The following is a 24,008-nucleotide window of genomic DNA, read 5'->3' on the forward strand; positions in this document are numbered from 1 at the left end:
TTCTTCATAAAATAATTATATATTAAATATCAACTTCATGTTTCTGGTCAAAAACATTGAAAACTACTGTCAGTAGCTCTTCCACTACTTTTCTTGGACTTTTTGCCCTGGTTTTTGACTTTATAAAGGAGCCAGTTTATAGACATTCTATACTTTGAAATTTTATTTAAAGTTTATTTAAAATTCTATTTAAACCTACCCTATGACCCAGCAATAGCACTGCTAGGAATTTACCCAAGGGACACAGGAGTACTGATGCATAGGGGCACTTGTACCCCAATGTTTATAGCAGCACTCTCAACAATAGCCAAATTATGGAAAGAGCCTAAATGTCCACCAACTGATGAATGGATAAAGAAATTGTGGTTTATATACACAATGGAGTACTACGTGGCAATGAGAAAGAATGAAATATGGCCCTTTGTAACAACATGGATGGAACTGGAGACTGTGATGCTAAGTGAAATAAGCCATACAGAGAAAGACAGATACCATATGGTTTCACTCTTATGTGGATCCTGAGAAACTTAACAGAAACCCATGGGGGAGGGGAAGGAAAAAAAAAAAGAGGTTAGAGTGGAAGAGAGCCAAAGCATAAGAGACTCTTAAAAACTGAGAACAAACTGAGGGTTGATGGGGGGTGGGAGGGAGGGGAGGGTGGGTGATGGGTATTGAGGAGGGCACCTTTTGGGATGAGCACTGGGTGTTGTATGGAAACCAATTTGACAATAAACTTCATATAGTAAAAAAAATAAAATAAAATGAAATATTTTGATGCTTAAAAAAATAAAAATTAAAAAAAAATAAAAAAATAAAAATGCTGCTTCAAATTACTCAGATTTCAATCTCCCAGTTTTTCTATTCTGTTTGTAATTACCATTAGGATTCCATCAACAACAAAATTTTAGCCAATTACACTACTGAGTGCTGGGTTAAAAAAAAAAAATTACAGATGGCAGTTTATTTTGCAAATCTCTTCTATAAAAATAAAATAATTCATTAGGTTGGTTTGCTGGTCAGACAAAAAAATAAAAGCAAAGGAATTTGAGGTTTGTTTCTTATTTAGCATTGGTCAGTTGCACACAAGAAAACCGGCAGAAAAAGCTTCCATTTGTTGAAGGTTGCCAAATAAAGTCAATTTTTACTTCCAGAAAAAAAAAATTCCATTTAAAATTATTTAAAATTTAAAACTATATTTAAAATTATTTAAATGTATATATTTATATATACTAAATAATGAGACTAGCAAAACATTTTCAGGTAATACTATTCTCAATAAGATAGTATTTTAATATAGTGTAATATAAGCATGTTCACAAATCCAACACCTAAGATTCAGAACCTATTTAGAAAAAAAATATCACCTTGATTGCAATAAACCTGAAAGTTACCATGACGTTGAAATGGCAATTTGTTTGCTAAAAAATGTGATACTCAACCACCAAGAATCATGGCACTGATATTCAAATTTCACATTATAAATGTTTAAAAAATAACATATTCAAATATTTTTAGTGTTGAAATTTAGATATAGTTAGGAGTTTAACTGTGGCTAACCTGGACAAGACTTTTTAAATGATCATAAACTGAGCGTGGAATGGGCGCCAACCCTCCTAATGCATATGCTAAAGACAATGGTATTCTTCGTTCTTCTCAGATAAGTTATTTCATGTGTTTGATAGGTGAGAAAAGAAAACCCCTTTTGTTTTTTATGCTTTAAGAGTTTGGGGGAAGGCAATTGCCTTGAAATTTGGAAATTTGAAATTTTCACATCTCCCTTACATTTAGTTATCAACAAATTTTACTGGTCTGAGTTGCACCTAGACATCTCAGTGCCCTGGTGAGCAGAGGGCCTTATTATCAATGCATTATATGTTTATAAATTCAGTATCAGATTAGGAGTAAATGAAATGAGTTACTGTTGAATTTGAAGCTGTGGCTGACCATGGTATTAATTTCTTACCTGGAATGTGATTGATGAACCTTCTTGGACCTAATTATTACCTTCAACAACACTGATCCAGCAACCATAGCCGTTCAGAACACAGTGCACAACCAGACAGTAAGCTTTTTTTCTAAATAGACTTTTGCATAGCCAGAATTATCACCAACACTATTCACCATAAAGGGCATCCTTAGGCTGTCATGTAGAAGCAAAGCTTCATTTATGGTTTCCCAGTTTACTGCAGATGACAAAGGAGATAAAGCGAGAGACAAGAGATTGTCAAAATACAGATCACAGAAAGAAACAAAGTTATACAGAACTGTAATTGAGTTCTGTTTAGTCCCATCTTCACAAATCCCCATAGCCTCTGGCGGTGTCTCTGTAATGTATATATAACACAGCACACTATTCATCTTTGTGACAATACTGAGAAAATATAAAGGTATGTTCACTATTTCCTCCCTGCTGAGAAGGCAGGAAAGGATATAAATATGTTTTAGAAAGATTGTCGTTCAGGAGCATTGTGATAAAAATAAAAGTGAACAGCTATGATGTCTATCAGTATGAGAGATTTATATGTTCTGATGTGGAAAAATGTCTTTATAGATATGTGGAAAAGCAAATTATGAACTGTGTAACATCCCATTTTTATTAAAAAGAAAAAGATTAGAAAATACGTAGAAGAAATCTAAGTCACTCTTATGCACACTGTAATAGTGGTTAAGTATGGGTTCTGGGATTATATATGACTTTATTTTTTCCAAGTTACATATTTCTGTAATGGTTTTAATTTATAAAAATAAGCAGGTATGTCTTTCCTAATCAGAAGGTAACAAAATAACCAACTTAAGAAGGCAGAAAAGTACTACTTAATACATTTTTAAGAAATTTGGTGCTTATTTAAAGGGTAAGTGAATTTTAAACTTCTATGAAGTGTCTCCCACCTTGACAATGGATAAATGATTTACCACTGTACATGATCATGAGGCACCCTCTACAACAAATACTCCAGTTGAGTGTCAGTAGCTTTTTTTTCTGAACCCTGGTCAGTCTTCCCCAGCCATTGAAATGAACTTATATACATATCATTATTGGGATTTTGGCAAGATTTTTGTTTCTATAGCTCCCCTCCCCAGTCTTTGAAATTGTATTTGCTTGTGGTATATTATGAGTGGGAGAATCAGTAACTTTCTCTTACAAGCAAATTTACTTTTGTTTTTAAGATTGAGGTTTTAAACCTACTGGCGGATATTTGAAAGCATGACCATGCTCCTCAGTCCTAGTGTATTGTTTGTAATTGGTCCAATTTATCTGATTCAGGTGCATTGTGGCCAGGTATGAAACCTGAAAGTGGTTTAATTCAGACTCCATCTCCAAGTCAACACAGTGTTCTTACCTGCACTACAGGGTTAACCACAAGCCAGCCAAGCCCAGCACATTATTCTTATCCCATTCAAGGTAAATAGGCATGGTTGTGTGTGTTTTATTATTGTTGTTTTTGTTGTTTTCAGTCTTCCTGTATCTTCAAATAAACTGGGTAATACAGGAGTTCTATAAACTAGAAGGGGGTGGTATTTGCATTTGTGCATGCTTTTTGTGTTAGGTAAACCAGAACCCAGGACTATGGTTCATAAGTAGTTTAGCCTTTAAATGTGAACTACTTGGTAGAATTGAAGCCTTCCCTTTTGTATGTTGGTGTCCCGAAAACCTGTCAGATTTTGTTTTAGTTTGTTCTTAGTGGCATTTTGTCCTATAAATGAGCAGAAGACTCCATGGGTTAGAACCTTGCTGACTTCTCTTACATGGAGTCCACATGGCGCCAAACATGAGGTATGTGCTGCTTTTCTCCTGCAGTGCTGCCATACCTCCGCCCCCACCTGCTGCTTCGTGGTGAGAGCATTTTTCTTGCTCAAAAAGTTCAGTCTTGTTTCTTTTTCATGATGGAAAGTGTAGCATTAAAGCTTCAACTCTAAACACCTTTGCCTTCCTGAGTTGTTCTTCTAAAAGGTTAGAATTAGGACAGGACTATTAGGAACGAAGACAGAAACGCAGAACGTGCTATGGAATGAATTCCCTACCCTTCCAGATCCAACACGGGCAATTTGTTATTGCACGACAGTGGGAGTTAATGTCCATGTACCTGGCTTCTCATCTGCCTCCTTTCTCCTGATGTCTCCCAGCTTTTAAATTTTATTCCTTTCAAAATGGGTGCTAGAGGAGTATGGGTGGGACAGCAAAAACTAGTCTGAGGTACTCTTGATGAGAAAGTGATGGTGATGTAGATTATGTTATTTGTTCATGTACTTTAGAGAGAGAGCGTGCACAAGCAAGTGGGGGAGGGTCAGAGAGAGGGAGACAGAGGATCTGAAGTGGGCTCTGTGCTGACAGCAGAGAGCCCGACGTGGGGCTGGAGCTCACAAACCACGAGTTCATGACCTGAGCTGAAGTCAGACGCTTAACCAACTGAGCCACCCAGGAGCCCCGATGTAGATTATATTAAATAAAATATTTTGATGCTTAGTTTTAATTGTTTTCAGTTAAATGATTGAGAACTACTTCTGCTTGATCCATTGAGAACAAACTGGTCACTACATCTTGAGATCTTGCTCTAAGTAAGATTACCTCCTAGTGGTTACTGAGTCTCCTCTTTTCTTATTTATTTTCCCTTCTTTCTTTGCCTCTTCCTTACCTTTCTTTCTCAAATGGGAATAAAGCAGGAAGGGAAAAACTAAAGAGTATGACTTTGTCTGTCTTCTCCTCTACCCCCTTTCATTTTTATGAAGTGTTTCCCTGGGTGACAGGGTTTTTAGATCCATCTACAGACAAATCTACTAGCCATGTCCCTCCTAAACAGATACATTCCTGATGACTGCACCTAAGTCATGAAAGAAAAGCAAGGAGTTCTCTTGTTTTTTATTAATAACCCTCTTCCTAGTTGTAAAATCACCACTCCTCTTGAATTTGAGAAACCTAATAGTTTTGCTTACTTCTTCCTCCCTGTAAAATAAGAGTAACTACGTTTTTAGGGTCTCTTAGGAGTCTTGGATTCCCCTGTTTGCTAGTGATGATCATTGTTGGTATTAAGCGCTTACTATGTACTTAGCAGTGTGAGCAACAGATAGGTGCTACTCAGGTAATCTTCACAACACACCTATGAGGAAACTACTGTTATTAATCCAGTTCTACAGATGGGGAAGATAAGATAAAGAAAAGCAAAGTAATTTGTCCACGGTCGCAGAATTAGTAAATAATTAAGTCAGCATGTAAGCGAAGCAGTCTGACCCCAAAGCATGAGTGCTGTATTTTTGATTTTCAATGTTGAAATCATGGTATCAGTTTCAACTCTCTGTTCATTAAGAACCTTTACCGACAGATATCTAATTCATTCTTCCTCCCTTTTTCTGGTTAACCTCTTGGCCCATTTTGTTGTTCATTACAACTTTGGCACAGGGTAGAATTTAAGGCAGAAGGGTTGCCATCAAGTTACCAAGTTTTGCCATTTATTCTGAAGAAAAACTTGGTGTAATACAAGTTGAAACAACTAGCTGAAATGAAATACGAGTATTGGCAGAGTTGAATTACCTGGGTTTTCTGCTATCGAGCCTGACACAGGGCTCAAACTCACGAACCATGAGACCATGAGCTGAGCCGAAGTAGGCCACTTATGTGACTGAGCCCCCCCAGGTACCCCCTCCCACTTTTAACGTCACATATCATGAATAGTGACTGTTAGCTATCCAGGGCTGCTTCACTCACACTATGTAATTACCCCATCCTTACACACACACACACACACACACACACACACACACACACACCAAAAAAAAAGCATTCTGTAGATTTTTTTTAATAGTCAAAACAGCAGTATCTCGTCATCATACCGCAAAGCATTCTACAATTGACATAACATATAGAATTGTCAAATCATGATATTGTACACCTGAAGCTAATGTAACATTGTGTGTCAACATACTGCAATTTCTTTTAAAATGTATTATTTCAACCTAAAATAAAATCTACTTCTGGCTTGATCAACTCTGATCAAAACCTTTCTTCAGTTTATACAACAATGCTCATGAAACCCCTCTGTTAGGTAGATCTAACTTCTTTATATCAGTTTCTTTACTAGGGTGTGACTATGTGACCCAATCTCTGATTCTTTTCTTCAGTTGAGATGGTTTAAATGATTAGTATTCAGGTGTTAAAATTAATTTCAGAAATTTCAAAATTAATTTTAACTCAATCTTTTTTTTTTTTTTTTTTTTTTTCAACGTTTATTTTATTTTTGGGACAGAGAGAGACAGAGCATGAACGGGGGAGGGACAGAGAGAGAGGGAGACACAGAATCGGAAACAGGCTCCAGGCTCCGAGCCATCAGCCCAGAGCCCGACGCGGGGCTCGAACTCACGGACCGTGAGATCGTGACCTGGCTGAAGTCGGACGCTTAACCGACTGCGCCACCCAGGTGCCCCTCAATCTTGACTTTTAATGAATGTGTTTGGCTTCTAATATTGTTGGTAGCATATGATAGTTTTTATTTTTTCCTCCCTTCCTTCCTTACTTCTTTCTAATAGTCTCTCATTGACCAGGAGATTTGTTTTTGAATAGACTTTAGTTTTTATTTTATAATTATTTTTTCTAAGATTTTATTTTTAAGTAATCTCCACACCCAGTGTGGGGCTCAAAGTCACAACCCTGAGATCAAGAGTTGCATGCTTTACCCACTGAGCCAGCAGACACCCGAAACTTTAATTTTTAGAATAGTTTTATTTTTAAGACTTTTTTTTTTTTAAGAGAGAGTGCACAGAAGCAGGAGAGAGGGGCAGAGGGAGGGAAAGAGAGAGAGAGAGACAGAGAATCTCAAGCAGGCTCTGTACTCAGCACAGATCCCACGCTGGGATCATGACCTGAGCCAAAATCAAGAGTTAGACACTCAAGGGTGCCTGGGTGTCTCAGTTGGTCAAGCATCCAACTTCAGCTCAGGTCATGATCTCAGTTTGTGAGTTTGAGACCCGAGTTGGGCTCTGTGCTGACAGCTCAGAGCCTGGAGCCTGCTTCAGATTCTGTGTCTCCCTCACTCTCTGCCCCTCCCCTGCTCACACTCTGTCTGTCTCTCAAAGATAAAGAAACAAAAAGAAAAAAAGAGTTGGATGCTCAACCCACTGAGCCACCCAGGTGCCCCTAGAATAGTTTTGTTTTGTTTTATTTTAAGTTTATTTATTTGTTTTTGAGAGAGGACAGGCGAGTAGGGGAGGGGCAGAGAGAGGGGGAGAGAGAATCCCAAGTAGGCTTCATGCTGTCAGTGCAGAGCCTGACATGGGCTTGGTCTCATGAAGTGTGAGATCATGACCTGAGCCAAAATCAAGAGTTGGACGCTTAACCAACTGGGGCACCCAGGCGCCCCTAGAGTAGTTTTAGATTTACAGAAAAATTGAGCAGATGATACGCAGAGTTATGTACCCCTCCATCTTGCACATAATTTCCCCTATTATTGACATCTTACCTTAGAACGGACCATTTATTACAATTCATGACCCCATATTGGTGCATTATTATTAACTAAGTCCCTTTTTTGTTCCAGAGTCCCATCCAGAATACCACATTTCATTTAATTGTCGTGTCTACTTAGGCTCCTCTTGACTATACATACGGTTTTGCAGGCTTTTCTTGTTTTTGATGACCTTGACATGCTATACTTGAATCCCACAAATTATATGGGAATATACATGTCTACAAGATATACATGAATCCCGCAAGTATTTATTGAGCGTCACCTACTCTGTGCCAGATGCGTTGCTAGACATTGAAGATCATGAATAAGATAGTAAGATTCTGCCTTCATGGAGCTTTCAGACGTGTGGGGGAAACAGAAATAAGCAAGCAAATAATTAAATAGATTTTGAAAAGTTCTCTGAAAGAAAAAAAGAATAGATTGCTGTGATTGGGAAAATAAGGAGTTAGTTTTTTAATATAGCGGTCAGAGTGTCTCTCTGAGGAAGTAGACATGCTGGGAAGGAGAGAGGGACAGGCCGGGGAGCACAGTCCAGGCAGAGTGAGCAACATTGCAAAGGCGCTCAATTGAGAAAGAGCTTGTCTTACTCTGAGTAACTTGAAAGCCAAGTGAGCAAGGGTGGGAGAGAGAGATATATAAAATTAGAAGTGGGTAGAAAGCAAGTCTTGTGCCAACTTTTATGTACGATTAACCCTTAGATTAACCCTCTGGCTTTGGAGCAGTGTTGTTTAATTTAGCTGTGCCTCTCACAGTTCTGTAACCACTGTCTTCTGATTAAAGCTGTTTCTGTATATTGAGTGTATTAATTGGACCTCTAGTGGGGCGTGGTTCCCAGAAGCTTATCTCTCAATGATTCCACAGCTCCATTGTTGGAACAGGAGTGGAGACTATCCAAAAAACAGTTGGCCATGCTGTTGGCATTTGGAGAGCTAATAGCCTTCAGACATATGTCAATAGGAGTTACTACTTGAGTTTTGTGCTTTTTGTTGCAATTTCTATTGCTGCTTTGTTTTTTAAATATGCAGTTGAATATTATTTGTTGAGACATCTATATATGTGCAAAATGATAAGTACTTTTTTTGAAATCTGTGGCTTTTTAATCAGTTATGTGTAGGGTAGGGTTTACAGTGATTGTGTACATTTTTTGGGTGAGTTTAGCTTGGGTGCAAGCTAAACAAGAGCCTAAAAAAGTATTTATTGTTTATTTAAGTATCATCTAACTCTGTCAATAGAATCTAAACTTGGTGAAGGCGGGGACTTTGCCTTGTTCACTACTCTATTTCTCAGTGACTGGAACAACTTTATGGGTACATAGAAAACTGTGGTTTGCTGAATGAATGAACTAATGGCACATATTAGGAATGATTTGATTGATTTGGCGAAAGAAGTTACTGAGTCCTATAAACTTTTAGGTCAGCAGTCCAACATTTCCTATAATAGAAGTCACTATTGCTGAAAGTAGTTTATGATTTTTAATAAGATACCTTTTAATAACTTAGTATCAGCAACCAGCTAATCAACTCATTAAACTTCCTAGCAGAGATAGTAAGAGTATATGACTGTTGTTTGTAAGGTCTACCTTTTTACCTCTAGCCCAATTCAGTAAGTGGTCTGAAAATTGTTAAATTTGTAAAACCACTTTGTGAGTCAGAGTACTTCCCCCATGTATGTAGAGATCAGACATGAATGAGTTGTACTGCTAACCATTTTTAAGTTAGTAAGAAGGTAGAACAGAATTAAAATAAAGGTAAATAGGAGGAAAAGAGGAGTATATGCTAGAAGGAGGACCAAAGAAAAATTGAGCTAGAAATGGACTTTGCTGGGAGAGTTCGACTTAATAGATTAAGTAAATTACTGATTTTCTTTCCCACCTTAAATCACCTCATGTCCTTCTGTCTGTTTTATTGCAGGGCTGCCTAGCATAACATACTGGTAATAGAACCTCAGATCCACTCAAAATTCTCTACCCACAGTAGTGATTAAAATCTACTTACAGAGTCATCTAGCCTGTGTATTGGACAGTAATTCCTTATACTTGCCCTTAGTGGGGAAAAATGGGTCAGACCATGGTAGAGAAGAAAGTGAATATTGTTGAGAGGAAAACACCATCTATGAGTTTATAAAATCATTTACTTATTGGGTTTAAGAAGGTAAACTCTTAAGAGTCCTTTAGTTCCCCTGGGGGAAGATGTAGTGTAGAAAAGAAAATCTCCCTGGATAATCAGGAAATTTGATCCCTAGCTCATCCAGTTGGGAGATCACAGTTGCCCTCATGACTACCACTAGTTCCCATGACAGTAGACAAATTATCTTAACTCTTCTTGGTCCCAGGTCTTTATCTGAAAGCTGAGTTGTAGCAGTAGTTGTTCCTTAGACTTTCTCTTCTAATCTCTTCTAGGTTTTCTTCTCAGCAGAGTACCCTTAGGGAAAGGAATAAGAATTCCCTCTGATTTTGATGAATACTCTCAAGTTTCTGCTTCATTTGTTCACCTGCCCTGTTCCTTATGGAGGTTTTCCTGTTAACTTTACCTCTAAAGGATTTTGTTGCTAATGGGATGGGGAGTCAGATAGTCAGGTCTACCTGATGGTAAACCCTTTATGGTGTGTGTGGCTGCAGGGGAACCGTGTCTAAGAGTGCTTATGGTAAGTGAGGGAGAGGAGTTCAAGACCAGTACCTCACAGTCTCATTTTCACTGTCCCCCTGAAAAAAGTCACTGTAACGAATACTAATCACTGAAGATTTGATTAAAACCCTGGTGGGATCTGTGATAGAAGAGTATGAAAAACCTAACTCAGATTCCTGTCCCAAGACAGGCAGCCTAAATAGCTTACAGGGTACATTTTTACCTGGAGAGAATAATATGCAATATTTTCCAAGTTTTTCCAGGCTCATTGGTAAAATCATTAAATGCCAAATCGTTGTGTTTGTTGATCCACATTAGTAATCCATTATTTGAGTAGAGCCCAAGAAGCAACTCCAGGCATGTTAGAATTTGGGGGATCAGCTCTATTTCTCAAAATAATTATGTTGCATTAGGAAAGGCATAATTTGGGGCAAGTGATAAGAAATATCACAGTATAGGACTTACCTGTGGATTTACCAGAGCTCTTGTTTCTGTTGGCTGTCAGTAAGTCACATTGCCAGTGAGTCATTTTTCAATGGCTATTTCAGGAAATAGACTGGAATGATTTGGTTTAGCTTCTGATTCTATTGATATCATTAGTATGAACCAGCACATTATATGTGAATCCTTCTAGGACTTTAATAGGAAGAATTAAAAGACTCAAGCTGAAACAGAAAAATGTTTGAGTTGTTTTATTTCTAGTCAAGACTAGAGTAAGGTGTGGCATCCAAAAGAGTAAAATTAGTATTTGTTTCTTTGCCAATGTTCTTTATCTCCTTATAGATCTTAAAACACAATATACTTTCCATTTCTTCTAGCCTTTTACATGGTATCTTTAATATCTTTTAACATTCTCAATCCTATAGCTTCAAGCACAAATGCCAGCCTGATATCCACTTCATCTACAATGGCTAATATTCCAACAGCAGCAGTTTCCAGCATCTCAAACCAGGTACTGTGCTAATCATCCTGTTTGATATGGTTCTTCAAGCTTGCTCTTCTCTCCATGGTCAATTTGCCAACCTAAGAAATAACCAGAACTAGGACACTGGATGGTTTTTCAGACTGCCATCCATTTCTCTCATTACTGTGCTAAGCCTCTGAATGATATGGTTCTATCTACTCCTTTACCTACTACATGTGTCTGCCTCCTACCCAATTCCTACTAGAATGGAAGCTTCATAGGGATAGGGATTTATTTTTCAGTTTTGTTCACTCATACATACCCAAAGTTCAGAAAAATGCCTGGTACTCACATTAAAGACACATAATAAATATTTATGAAATGCATGTTCCTTCTACATTTTTATTTAGCCATTCATTCCTTTGTGAATTCCTTATGGTCTGGTCTCAGTCACTGTTCTATTAACTCTTTATGTTTAGATCACTGGCAGTATTTTCAGTGTTTTAGGGTTTTTTGTTTTTGTTACGTTTTTATTTGTTTTCTCTGTAGCAATGAATCTTTTCTCCATGAATCTCTTTTTCTGGCTGTAATTAACATGACTATTCTGGTTCATCTTTCTACATTTGACTGTTCCTACATTTGTTCATTCTTATAGTTCACAAATTACTGAGTTTCTGCTATATATCAGTGTACCATTTATCTCTCTTCCTTTCATAGGTTTTCTTTTTGATCTTGTTTTCTCTACATAGACTGTAGACAGTCTTTGTAGTTTTCCACATGCTTATTATTCCATCCCCAGAAATGTTTTACCACATTCACAATGTCCATTTACTATTTCTGAAATGAACATTCTAGTGCTGACCTCATGATATCTACAAGCTTCCTGCTGATTGATGGACATATTTTTCTTTAATGTCCTGCTATTTCCCTAAGTTCATCATAGCAAAAACTAGACTTTCATTCTACCGTTTTTTGTCTCCTTGTCCTCTAAAAAAGTAAAACCACTTTTCCCTATGACTTCTCAGTTACCAATGAGACCATTTTTAAATAAACCTAGGCCTCAAACCAGACCAGTTTTCAGTTTTTTTTCCCTCACCAATTCCCAATCCAACCGTTTCGTTTTAGTTTTTCCCCTTTAATCCTGAATTACCATAGTTAATTTTTCATCTAATCTCCAGTTTTTTCCCTTTACCTATCCATTTTCTAAAATACTAATTGGCTGGCTCAGTTGGTGGAGCGTGCAACTCTTGTTCTCAGGATCATGAGTTCGAGCCCCCATGTTACTAAAAAAATTTAAAAAAAAAAAGATTTTAAAACACAATCTGATTAATTTTCTCAAAAGTCCACTTTTATCCCATCAGTCACCTGCCCAGATTCTTTTTTTTTTTATTAAAAAAAATTTTTAATGTTTATTTATTTTTGAAAGAGACAGCATGAGCAGGGGAAGGGCAGAGAGAGGGAGAGACACAGAATCTGAAGCAGGCTCCAGGCTCTGAGCTGTCAGCACAGAGCTGGATGTGGGGCTCGAACTTGTGAACCACAAGATCACGAGCTGGGCAGAAGTCAGATGCTTAACTGACTGAGCCACCCAGGCAACCCCCGCCCCAGAATCTTTTTGTATTTTTATTTGTTGGTTTGATTTTGATAGTCCCTATCTCCTGCCCCCACACAAACTATACACCATCGCCTAAAGAATCCAAGTCACATTCGTGGTCTTGCATAATTCATTCAAACCTTTGTTTCAACCAGACTCAGCAACTCTGGTCCCTTAAAACCTTTTCAGGGCTTATTCATCCTCTTATTCCCTCCATCTGTTTATTTCAAAAAGGCTCTCTGACTACCAGTCTGCAGTGATAGTTGTCTTCCTCTGTACTTCACTCCTTTGACATATAATTTATTGCCAATTTGTTGGAATTTTTTTTGTCTTCTCCTGCTAGATTTTTAACTCCCTTGAGTTCAGCCAGTACAACTTACTTTTTCCTTTTTTTTTTTTTAAGCATATTTATTTATTTATTTTGAGAGAGAGAGTGCACATTGTGGGGGAGGAGCAGAGAGAGAATCCCAAGCCAGTGCACGTTGTCAGCACAGAGCCTGACGTGGGGCTCAATCTCACAAATTGTGAGATCATGACCTGAGCTGAAATCAGGAGTCAGATGCTTAACTGACTGAGCCACCCAGGTGCCCCCAACTTACTCTTTTCTTTAATGTTGCATTCTCCCGCTCATACATGGACACACATACTGAGTTGTATTTGGTTTATGATAGATGCTCAGTACTACTTATAATTGGTCTGGTTGATTAGCTTCTTCCTACTTATTACTAACATCAGTATCAGTGGAAATTTTTTAAGGTATATATTTGAGCTAAACATCATATGCATTTTTTTGTACAGTTTTATTAAGGTATAATTGATATATAATAATCTGCATGGATTTAAATTTATAGTTTGATAAATTTTGACATGTATGTGCTCATGAAACAATAAAAAATTCCCTCCAAATATTTTAAAGAAACTTCATATTTAAAGAAAACTTGATTATTTTAAAAAGAAAGATACTCAATTTTAAACTAGGAAACCTTAATGAGAGTTATGTAGGATAATGTACTTTTTTGTTTAAGCTCATCCGTTCTTAGAAAGCACTAGCATATAGCGGAGTTGTTTATAAACTTCCTAAAGAGTAGAATCTTCCAAAGTCTGTGAAAAAATTTACACAGAAATTCGGTACCTAAAATAGAAAAAAAAAAGAAAGAAAGAAAGCTGTTGAAGTAGAAAAAAAGACATTGTGTGTAGAGTTCATGGGACCCTTCACTTTCATCCTTCCGGTCATTCCAAAGACAGCCCCTGAAGTATCTCCTCTTGACTCTTAGGTTTCCACAGAATGCATTTTGGAAATCAGTGATTTAGATGGAAGCTATAGATGGGTAAATGAGATGTCAAATTAATTGTTTTAGGAAAATGATTATGAAGAAGAGGATCATGAAAGTCTCTTGTGTTGAAATCAACTTTTGCTTTAAGAGTCTTGTTTTCCTCCCTTACTCCCTTTGGTCTACAGGACTATCCTACCTATACTATCCTTGGTCAGAGTCAGTACCAGACGTGCTACCCCAGCTCCAGCTTTGGAGTCACAGGCCAGACTAACAGTGATGCTGAGAGTACCACAATAGCGGCAGCCACATACCAGACCGAGAAGCCTAGTGTCATGGTACCCGCACCTACAGCACAGAGACTTCCTTCTGGTAAGCGCCATCACTCTAAAAACTTTGGCTTAAGGGCACTTCATTCAGGAGATGATAGTGAAGTTCATTTTGTTGTGGTCTAAGTCACTGTTACTGTCTTTTGGCTTTCCCTCTCCGGTGAGGAGTATTTAAACATTGGAACCCGACCATGTGATGAGTCATTGGCAGGCTGATGTAATACCTGATGCTATGAATAGAAAAGTACCAAGAATGAAAAGACTATTTGTGACTCCCACTCCACCCTTTAGCTTTAATGTGCTTGTGACCAGGAACTTTAGAATCTTGGCACATTTTGTAAAAGGTGGAGGACTCCAGTTTTACTCTATGCATATTTTGGACACCTGCCGAGGCCTCAGAGCAGTAGTTCTTAACTTTTTCTGTGTCATAGATCTCCAAGATTCTAAAGAAAGCTATGGTCTTTTCCCCCTCAGAGAAATACATAAAATTTAACCTACAAATTTAAACCTTTACATTTAGGTTTGAAATGTATCAATGAATTATGATGTCCAGGTTAAAACAAAAAACCCTGACATAAAGGCTTTATACTAAGCACATTAGTAAACATATGTATATGCTTCTTATTTGTCTCTATCTTTCAGGAAAATTTGGTGGTTGGCTGTCACATCACATAACAGGAGGAAGGACTGTTTATTGTTTTGTTAACACTGATGCATTTTGAAAAACAGGGCTGTCTATCAGCTAAGGCAGTTTTCTGTGCACCTTGCATTCACCAGTCTTCTAACTAAATAGACGTACAGATGGTCACTGCTTCAGACTTAATGACTGAAATAATTACATGTGTTGATGCCTTAGTTTTGAATTCATATCTCTAAATATCTTTGTTCTTCATAATGATTTTAACTTTTTAATAATGGAGAATTTCAAACCCTAGAAGTTGTCAGAATAGTATAATGAATCCTTTATGTATCCATCATCCATCTTCAACATTAACAACTCGTATTTCAGCTACATCCAATTCTCTCCCCAAATTCCGGGCATCATATGTCTAAAAGATAAATAAATATTTGTTAGCATAACCACAATGATAATTACCCATCTAAAATAATTCAATAGTAATTCTTGAGTATCATAAAATCCTAAAAGGTATTATTTCTAGTGTTTTCATAAATGTTAGTTTTATTTTTCCTTTACGGTTTATTTAAATTAGGATCAAAGTAAGTCCCATACATTGGGATTGGTGGATGTATATTTTATGTCTCTTTTAACTTATAAATTCCCCTTTTTTTGTTCCCCAATATACTGTATTTGTGAAGAAACTGGACTGTTTATCTCATGCCATTTCCCAGTCTAAATTTTACTGATTATATCTGTGTAAGGTAGTTCAACATGTCCTGCTGCCTTCTGTATTTTATTTTAAATTGGTAAACAGATCTGGAGTCCTGGTTTTCAACTAAAGGGGATTTTTTTGTGCCACGCTCCCCTCCCCCATTCACCTAAGACATTTGGCAATGTGTGGAAACATTTTTGGTTGTCTTGTGGGTGGGGAGTGCTACTGGCATCTCGTGGATAGAGGCCAAGGGTACTGCTTAACCACGCATCCTACAAGGCACAGGACATCTACTCAACAAAAATTATCTGGCCCAAAATGTCAGTTGTGCCAACTTGAGAAACTCTGATTTAAAAAACTTGACAAAACAGGTTCAATTTTTTTGGCAAAACAGCTTTATAACTGTGTTCTTCCATTGAGAGACAGGTATACTTAATTATAACTCCCTCTGTGATGTTAGAAGCTGTTGATGTTCCATGTTGATTTAGGTCTACATTCCTAAATCGCTTAGGTAAAGTTTGGTTCTCCAACCTTTTATCCCTGCAATATGATTCTTAAGGACAGAAAACATGCTGACTATCTATCTTCCTGTTCTGGTTCTTATAGCCTGTGACTACTGGCCATATGTCTCGGATTTCCTTTCCAGGAGACCCTTCGACAAGCCCGGCTTTGTCCCAGACTACACCAAATAAAGACGCTGATGATCAGTCCAGAAAAAACATGACTGGCAAGAACCGGGGCAAAAGGAAAGCTGATGCCAGCTCTTCCCAGGACAGTGAATTGGAAGTATGGGAAGAAATTCATTTGAGTTACCTACTTTTTTCTCATTTTTTAAGTTTATCAAACATACATATCTGAAACTCGTGGAGGTACTGTAGTTCTTTGTTGGATGGCCCTTGATTCCCGGGCAAAAGAAACGAAATTGGCCAAGTGAAAAGAGAAATGTAAAAACATTTCTTTGTGCCCATAACTCACTGTATTACTTTCAGATGCATTTCACCAAAGTGTCAAAAAAGCTTTTTAGAATTTAGGTAGCTGGGTAACTTTTTAAGAGAAAGAACAAACTCTTCTCTATGTTCCAGAGAATAGAAGGAACAGTTCCATCATATTCAGAAAGCAGAGGGTGCCACAAATAGTCTCATACTGTTCTCCATTTAAAAATCTGAAAGTAAAATGAAAGGGTGAGAGTGCTTTAGGCCAAGCCTCTGTGAGACATGCGACCAGATCTCCTAACTTATATTAATGAGACTGGCACTCATGTATTTTGTGGTTAAGCACACATAATAAGAATTTATTATGGGCATACATTTGGCTTCATTATTTAAAAGATTAGAAAATCATACAAAACACTAATAATAGTGGATTTTTTATGTTCTTCTGTTTTCATTTTCGATTTTTCTGTAATATGATCATTTAATGGGGCAGGGGTTGCTGTATTTAAAAATGAGTTCATTGGGGTGCCTGACTGGCTCAGTAGGAAGAGCATTGGACTCTTGATCTCAGGGTTGTGAGTTCAAGCCCCACACTGGGTGTAGAGATTACTTTAAAAAAAAAATCTTAAAAAAAAAGATTATTGGGGTGCCCGGGTGACTCAGTTGGTTAAGCATCCAACTTTTGATTTTGGCTCAGGTCATGATCTCGAGGTCCATGACATCAAGCCCCACGTCGGGCTCCGTGCTGACAGCTCAGAACCTGCTTGGGGTTCTCTCTTTCCCCTCTGTCACCCCACCCCCACTTGTGCACTCACTCTCTCTCTCTCAAAATAAACATTAAAAAAAAATGAGATCATTGATAGGTGTTAAGACATAACTAAATTGAGGCTATGTTTGGGGACTCTCTTTCCCTTTGTTCCTAAAAAGAAAAGTAAGAAAGAAAATCTAAAGTCCTATACACTTATTGGGGAAAACTGAGAACTCACTTAGTTTTTTTAACTGTGGTAAAAATGTACATAACATAAAAGTTACATTTTAACCACTTTTAAGTGTACAACTCAGTGACATTAAGTATATTCACAATGTTTGTTACCACTATCTATTTTCAGAACTTTTTCATAATTCCAATCAAAAACTCTGCACACATTAATCATTCTCTCCTCCCACTAACTAGTCCCTAGTAACTTCTGTTTTACTTTCCGTTTCTATGAATTTGCATATTCTAGATATCTCATATAAATGGAATGATAGCAGTATCTACCCTTTTGTGTCAGGCTTACTTTACTTAGCATAATGTTTTCAAGGTTCATCTATGTTATAGCATGTATTGGAACTTCATTTTGGGAGTGCCTGGGTGGCTCAGTCAGTTAAGGGTCCGACTCTTGGTTTCAGCTCAGGTCATGACCTCAGGGTTCATGAGTTCAAGCCCCTCATTGGGCTCTGTGCTGACAGTGTGGAGTCTCCTTGGAGTTCTCTCTCCCCTCCTCTCTCTGCCCCTCCCCTGCTCGCTCTCTCTCTCTCTCAAAAATAAAGTTAAAAAAAATCTTAAAACAGAAAAAAAGCACTTGATTTCTTTTTATGGCTGAATAATATTCCATTGTATGTATATACCATATTTTGTTTACCCATTCATTTGTTGATGGACACTAGTAGTTTTTCATCTTCGAGTTATTGTGAATAATGCTGCTATGAAGATTGCCATCCAGATATCTCTTAAGTCTTTCTTTACAGTTATTTTTCCATATCCTCACCAACACCTGTTATTTCCTTTTTTTTTTTTTTTTTTTTGGTTAATAATAGCGATCCTGGGGCGCCTGAATCTCACGGTTCGTGAGTTCAAGCCCCGCGTTGGGCTCTGTGCTGACAGCTCAGAGCCCGGAGCCTCCTTCAGATTCTGTGTCTCCCTCTGTCTGCCCCTCCACTGCTTGCACTCTGTCTCTCGCATTGTCTCAAAAATAAATAAACATTAAAAAAATTTTTTTTTTAAATAATAGTGATCCTAATGGATATGAAGTAGTAACTCATTGTGGTTTGTTGTTTTTTTTTTTACATTTCCTTAACGACTAATAATGTTGAACATCTATATTTGTTGGCTATTTGTATTATTTTCTTTGGAGAAATAACTGTTCAAATCCTTTGCCCAGTTTTTGATTTAGGGTGTTTGGTATTTTGTTGTTGACTTTTAAGAATTCTTTATATGTTCTAGATACTAATCACTTATCAAATATATGATCTGCAAAATATTTTCTTCTATTCTGTGGGTTCTTTTTACTCTCTATCTGATAGTATTCTTTGATGCATAAAAGTTTTACATTTTGATGAAGTCCTATTTTTTTTTAATGTTTTTTAATGTTTATTTTTGAGAGAGAGAGAGAGAGAGACAGAGTGCGAGCAGGGGAGGGGCAGAGAGAGAAAGACACAGAATCTGAAGCAGGCTCCAGGCTCTGAGCTGTCAGCACACAGCCCGGTAGGGCTCGAACACATGAACCGTGAGATCATGACCTGAGCTGATGTCAGACTCAACTGACTGAGCCACCCAGGTGCCGCTAAGTCCTATATATTTTTGTTTGTTTGTGCTTTTAATGTTAAAAATGCAAGGTTATGAAGGTATTTACCTATGTTTTCTTCTAAGAATTTCTTTTAGTTTGTAAGTTTCATAAATTTAGGTCTTTAATTCATACTGAGTTAAGTTTTTCTTCATATTGAGTTAATTTTTGTGTATGGTGTAAAGTAAGGGTCTAATTTCATTCTTTTGCATATGAATAGCCAATTTTCCTAGCACCTGTTGTTGGAAATACTTTCCTGTCCCCGTTGAATGGTTTTAGTATCCTTGTCAAAAATTGACCATATATATAAGGCTTTATTTCTAAGCTATCTTGTCTTTTTGAATGATCTATGTGTCTATCCTTATGCAAATACCACATTGTATTGGTTACTGTAGCTTTCTAATAAGTTTTGAAATCAGGAAGTGTGACTCTTCCAACTTTGTTCTTTTTCAAGATTATTTTGGCTATTTAGGGTACCTTCCATATGAATTTTTGGATGAGTTTTTCTATTTCTTTAAAAAGAAATTTTCTATTTTTCTATTTCTTTAAAAATTCCATATGAATTTTTGGATGAGTTTTTCTATTTCTTTAAAAAGCACTGTTAGCAGGGGGCACCTGGGTGGCTCAGTCAGTTGAGTGTCTCACTCTTGAATTTGGCTCAGGTCATGATCTTGTGGTTCATGGGCTTGAGCCCTGCTTAGGGCTTAGGATTCTGCGTCTCCCTCTTTCTCTGCCCTTTTCTTGCTCTCGTGCACATGGGTGCACATGCACACACACGCACACACTCTCAAACATGAAAAGAAATTGTAAAAAGCACTGTTGGGATTTTGATAGGGATTGTGTTGAATTTGTAAATCACTTTGGGTAGGAATGTTATTTTAACATTGTTAAGTCTTTCATCCATGAACATGAGTTGTCTTTCCATTTATTTAAGTCTAATTTCCTTTAGCAGTGTTTTATAATTTTCAGTGTACAAGTCTTTCACCTCCTCAGTTAAACTTATTCTTAAGGATTTTATTAGTTTTGATGCTATTGTAAATGGAATTGTTTTTTAAATTTCTTTGAGAATTATTCATTGCATGTATATAGAAGTACACCTCATTGCTGAGTTCATTTTTTAGCTCTTTCAATTTTTTATGGGTTCTTTAGGGTTTTCTGCCTATAAGATTGTGTCATTTGTGAACAGAGATCATTTTACTTTTTCCTTTCCAATTTGGGTTCCTTTTTTCCCCATTTCTTGCCAAATTATTCTGGCTAGGATTTCTAGTACTATGTTGAATAGAAGTGGTGAAAACAGGCATACTTGTCCTATTCCTGATCTCAGGGGTAATGCTTCCAGTCTTCAACCATTGAGTAAGATATTAGTTCTGTGTTTTTCATATACAGTCTTTATTATGTGAAGAAATTCACTTCTATTCCTAGTTTATTCGATGTTTTTTTTATCATGGAAGTGTTGAATTTTGTCAGATGCTTTTCCTGCATCAGTTGAGATGACCATTGGAGTTCTTTTTCCTCTGTTTTCTTAAGGTAGCATATTACATTAATTAATTTTTTTATGTTGATCCATCCATGCATTCTAAGAACAAATCCCACATGGTCATGATGTATAATGCTTTCGGTATGCTGCTGAATTTTGTTTGTTAGTATTTTGTGGAGAATTTTTGCATCAATGTTCGTAAGAAATATTGGTCTGCAGTTTTCTTACAGTATCTTTATCTGACTTCAGTATCAGGGTAATGCTGGCTTCATAGACTGATTTAGGAAGTGTTCCTTCCTCTTTGACTTTTTGGAAGAGTTAAAGAAGGATTGGTGTTAAATATTCTTTAAATATTTGGTAGACTTTACCAGTGAAACTATCTGGTCTTGGGCTTTTCTTTCTTGGTATCTTTTTGATTACTGATTTCAACCTCCTTACCAGTAAGTTAAGGGTCTATTCAGATTTTCCATTTCTTCTTGAGTCAGTTTTGGCATTTTGTGTATTTCTAGTAAGTTGTCCATTTCTATCTAGGTTATTTGTTGGTGTACAACTGTTCATCATATTCTCATATTTCTTTTTATTTCTGTAAAGTTGACAATAACATCCCTACTTTCATTTCTGATTTTACTAATTTGAGTCTTCTTTTTTTTTCTTCGTTAATCTAACTAAAAGTTGTCAATTTTGTAGATCTTTTCAAAGAAAGGACTTTTGGTTTTATTGGTTTTTCTCTGTTATTATTCTGCTTTCTGATTTATTTATCTCCATTCTAACCTTTAGTATTTCCTTCCTTCTGCTGACTCTTAATTTGTACAGTTATGTTATTGAATGAGATCTTACTTCTTTTTTAAGGCATGCATTTACAGCTGTGAATTCCCCTCTCCACACTGCTTTCACGGCAGCTTATAAATTTTGGTATGTTGTGTTTTAATTTTCATTCATCTCAGCATAATTTCACTGGGAATTTTTTCTTTGATCCATTGGTTGTTTAAGATTGTGTTGTTTAATTTTCACATATTTGTGAATTTTTTTTAGCTTTTTGTTAGTGATTTCTTGTCTCATTCCATTGTGACTAGAAAAGATGCTCACTCATTATTTTTTATGTTTTCCTTCCTCAGCGGGTATTTCTGTGGGACTTGGATGAAACCATCATCATATTTCACTCTCTTCTTACTGGATCCTATGCCCAGAAGTATGGAAAGGTAATTTAAGTCTTTCTTCATTTGTTGTAATTGCCCTTCCCCTCACTATATGGGCAGATAACCAAGGTCACCTTTCTCTGCCACCCCCAACTTACCCTGTTCACCTTTCACTTTCCATGTAAAACTTTTCCTGATGGCTTGTACCAGGCAGGCTACGTGGTCAGGCAGAGTTGATAAAGCTGGGGACTAGACCTAGAACCAGTGCTGAAAGCTGACGTTGTTCAAGAGTACTATTTTATAAAGACTAAGTTACGGGAATGAAGCTCAAAACAGAGTGGAGTCTCAGGATTATATATTCTAAAGACTGATCTTTTAACCTTTACATCACTTTTAACAGCCCAAACTAAGCATTTTATTTAGCTGCGTGTAAGCCAGATATGTAAATTTAAAATATATAAAAGTATAAAATATTTTTCTAAAATAGATTACATGCCTTCTTAAACTAAATATATCAAGCAGAAGTTAACTTATTTAGTCATCAGTATAAACATCAGTTTTTTGTTTTGTTTTGTTTTTAAACATCAGTTTTAATAGAGGGATAAACTGTGTATTTCTACACTGAATTATCTCCAGGCTTCTGTTTTTCAGTTTCTATGAATAAATTTTACGAAAATATTTGCTTCCTTTGCTCTCTTACTGTTCCCATTTATCTTATTGTCATTAATGTTTCTGTTAGAAGTACCTTCCACAGGCTTTTATTATCTAGGCTAGTTAGCTAATATGAACTCATACACTGTGGTTATAAAAATATGTAAAATAAGAGCCTCTAAGTGAAAGCCTTTCACTTATAGCCTCTAAGTGAAAACCTGATGGTTCACTTTAATTTTTTTTTTTTTTTTTAATAGAATTTGTTGTCAGATTGGCTAACATACAGTGTGTAAAGTGTGCTCTTGGTTTTTGGGGTAGATTCCCATGGTTCATCGTTTACATACAAGACCCAGTGCTCATCCCAACAAGTGCCCTCCTCAATGCCCATCACCCATTTTCCCCTCTCCCCCACTCCCCCCCACTCCATCAACCCTCAATTTGTTCTCTGTATTTAAGAGTCTCTTATGGTTTGCCTCCCTCCTTGTCTGTTTGTAACTATTTTTTTCTCCTTCCCTTCCCCCGTGGTCTTCTGTTAAGTTTCTCAAGGTCCACATATGAGTGAAAACGTGATATCTGTCTTTCTCTGACTGATTTAGTTCACTTAGCATAATACCTTCCAGTTCTTGATGGTTCACTTTAAAGCTAACTATATTGGTTTTCCTACAAATATTTTGGCTTCTCAGGCTTTCTTATTTCCTGGCTATTGAGATTGTCAGAAAACTGACTTCTGGTATTATACTGTATAGGCATGTGTGTGGTGGGGAGGCAGAAGAGAGATAATGGGTGTTGCAATAGTAATATTTTAGCAATAGATAGCATTTCTCACAAAATAGGAAATTTCTACACAGATTGTTGTTGGTTTTTTTTTGAGTGGGTTTAGTTTTCTAAAAACGAAGTCCTGAAATTTTTAATTTTCCACAATCCCAGATTCTTGTAACTGTGAATGGAATTGCATCAGTAATAGCTAGTGGGCCTGTGTTGTTTTGGCCTTGACCCAGAATAACTCTGAAATATTTAAAGATTGGAACCAGTGCTGTTAGTACCAAGTCAAACAAATTTTTCACTTACTGCCTTCCAGGACCCAACAGTAGTGATTGGCTCAGGTTTAACAATGGAGGAAATGATTTTTGAAGTGGCTGATACACATCTATTTTTCAATGACTTAGAGGTAAGTGTTTTAAATTGTTTCTGTACTTCAGTAAACCATTTTGTTTGTTCCATAGCTATTTATTGAGCCAAGCTTACTGTTTTTAGAGGAAATGTGGTGAGACAGGGTGGTTATGGAGAGGTCAGCTGGCCACTTAGGCATACATAGTCTTATAAGAACAGTGCCTTGGCTATGTCACCAGTCTTGGTACTGGCCCTCAATTTTATTGGCTCAAAAATTTGATTTTTGTTAGCCTGTTTGGAAGTGATCTAGATCTAGGGGAAATGTCAGCCCATCAGGCAAAAACAGTGAAATGTAAACCAACGTTCCTACTTATTCACCTATCTTAAATAATATATACAAGGTGGGTTTGGTTCTTTGTACTCTTAATTATATTTTGACTATTTTTTGGTTTTACCTTCTTAAAATAAAATCTCTTGATTTGTCAGATCTGTGAATGGCTGCTCTACTAACTCATTATAATTTATACATGCTTATTATCCATGTGTACATTAACCTTGATGTCCAGAATCATTTTATAGTTAGATGCAAGGAAAACCAGTAACACTGAGAGCTTCTTGGTGAATATTTTTGGCTTTGACATTTAAG

At 36.8% G+C, this 24,008-nt stretch overlaps 1 protein-coding gene across 2 annotated transcripts in view; it reads left to right on the top strand.

The window, feature by feature from the left end:
• EYA3 (EYA transcriptional coactivator and phosphatase 3) overlaps positions 1-24,008 on the top strand; it is a 95,989-nt gene that overhangs the window by 48,889 nt on the left and 23,092 nt on the right. Inside the window, exons 7-12 of one of the 2 annotated variants that reach the window (XM_060624731.3) lie at positions 3,266-3,403; positions 10,948-11,033; positions 14,039-14,222; positions 16,157-16,296; positions 21,581-21,664; positions 23,331-23,420. In XM_060624731.3, coding sequence (XP_060480714.1) covers positions 3,266-3,403; positions 10,948-11,033; positions 14,039-14,222; positions 16,157-16,296; positions 21,581-21,664; positions 23,331-23,420 — 722 coding nt within the window. The remainder of the gene's footprint in view (positions 1-3,265; positions 3,404-10,947; positions 11,034-14,038; positions 14,223-16,156; positions 16,297-21,580; positions 21,665-23,330; positions 23,421-24,008) is intronic. The other variant, XM_060624732.3, reaches the window with a different exon arrangement.

Source organism: Panthera onca, chromosome C1 (assembly GCF_046562875.1).
Source record: "Panthera onca isolate mPanOnc1 chromosome C1, mPanOnc1 haplotype 2, whole genome shotgun sequence".
In the NCBI taxonomy this organism is placed as follows: domain Eukaryota; kingdom Metazoa; phylum Chordata; class Mammalia; order Carnivora; family Felidae; genus Panthera; species Panthera onca.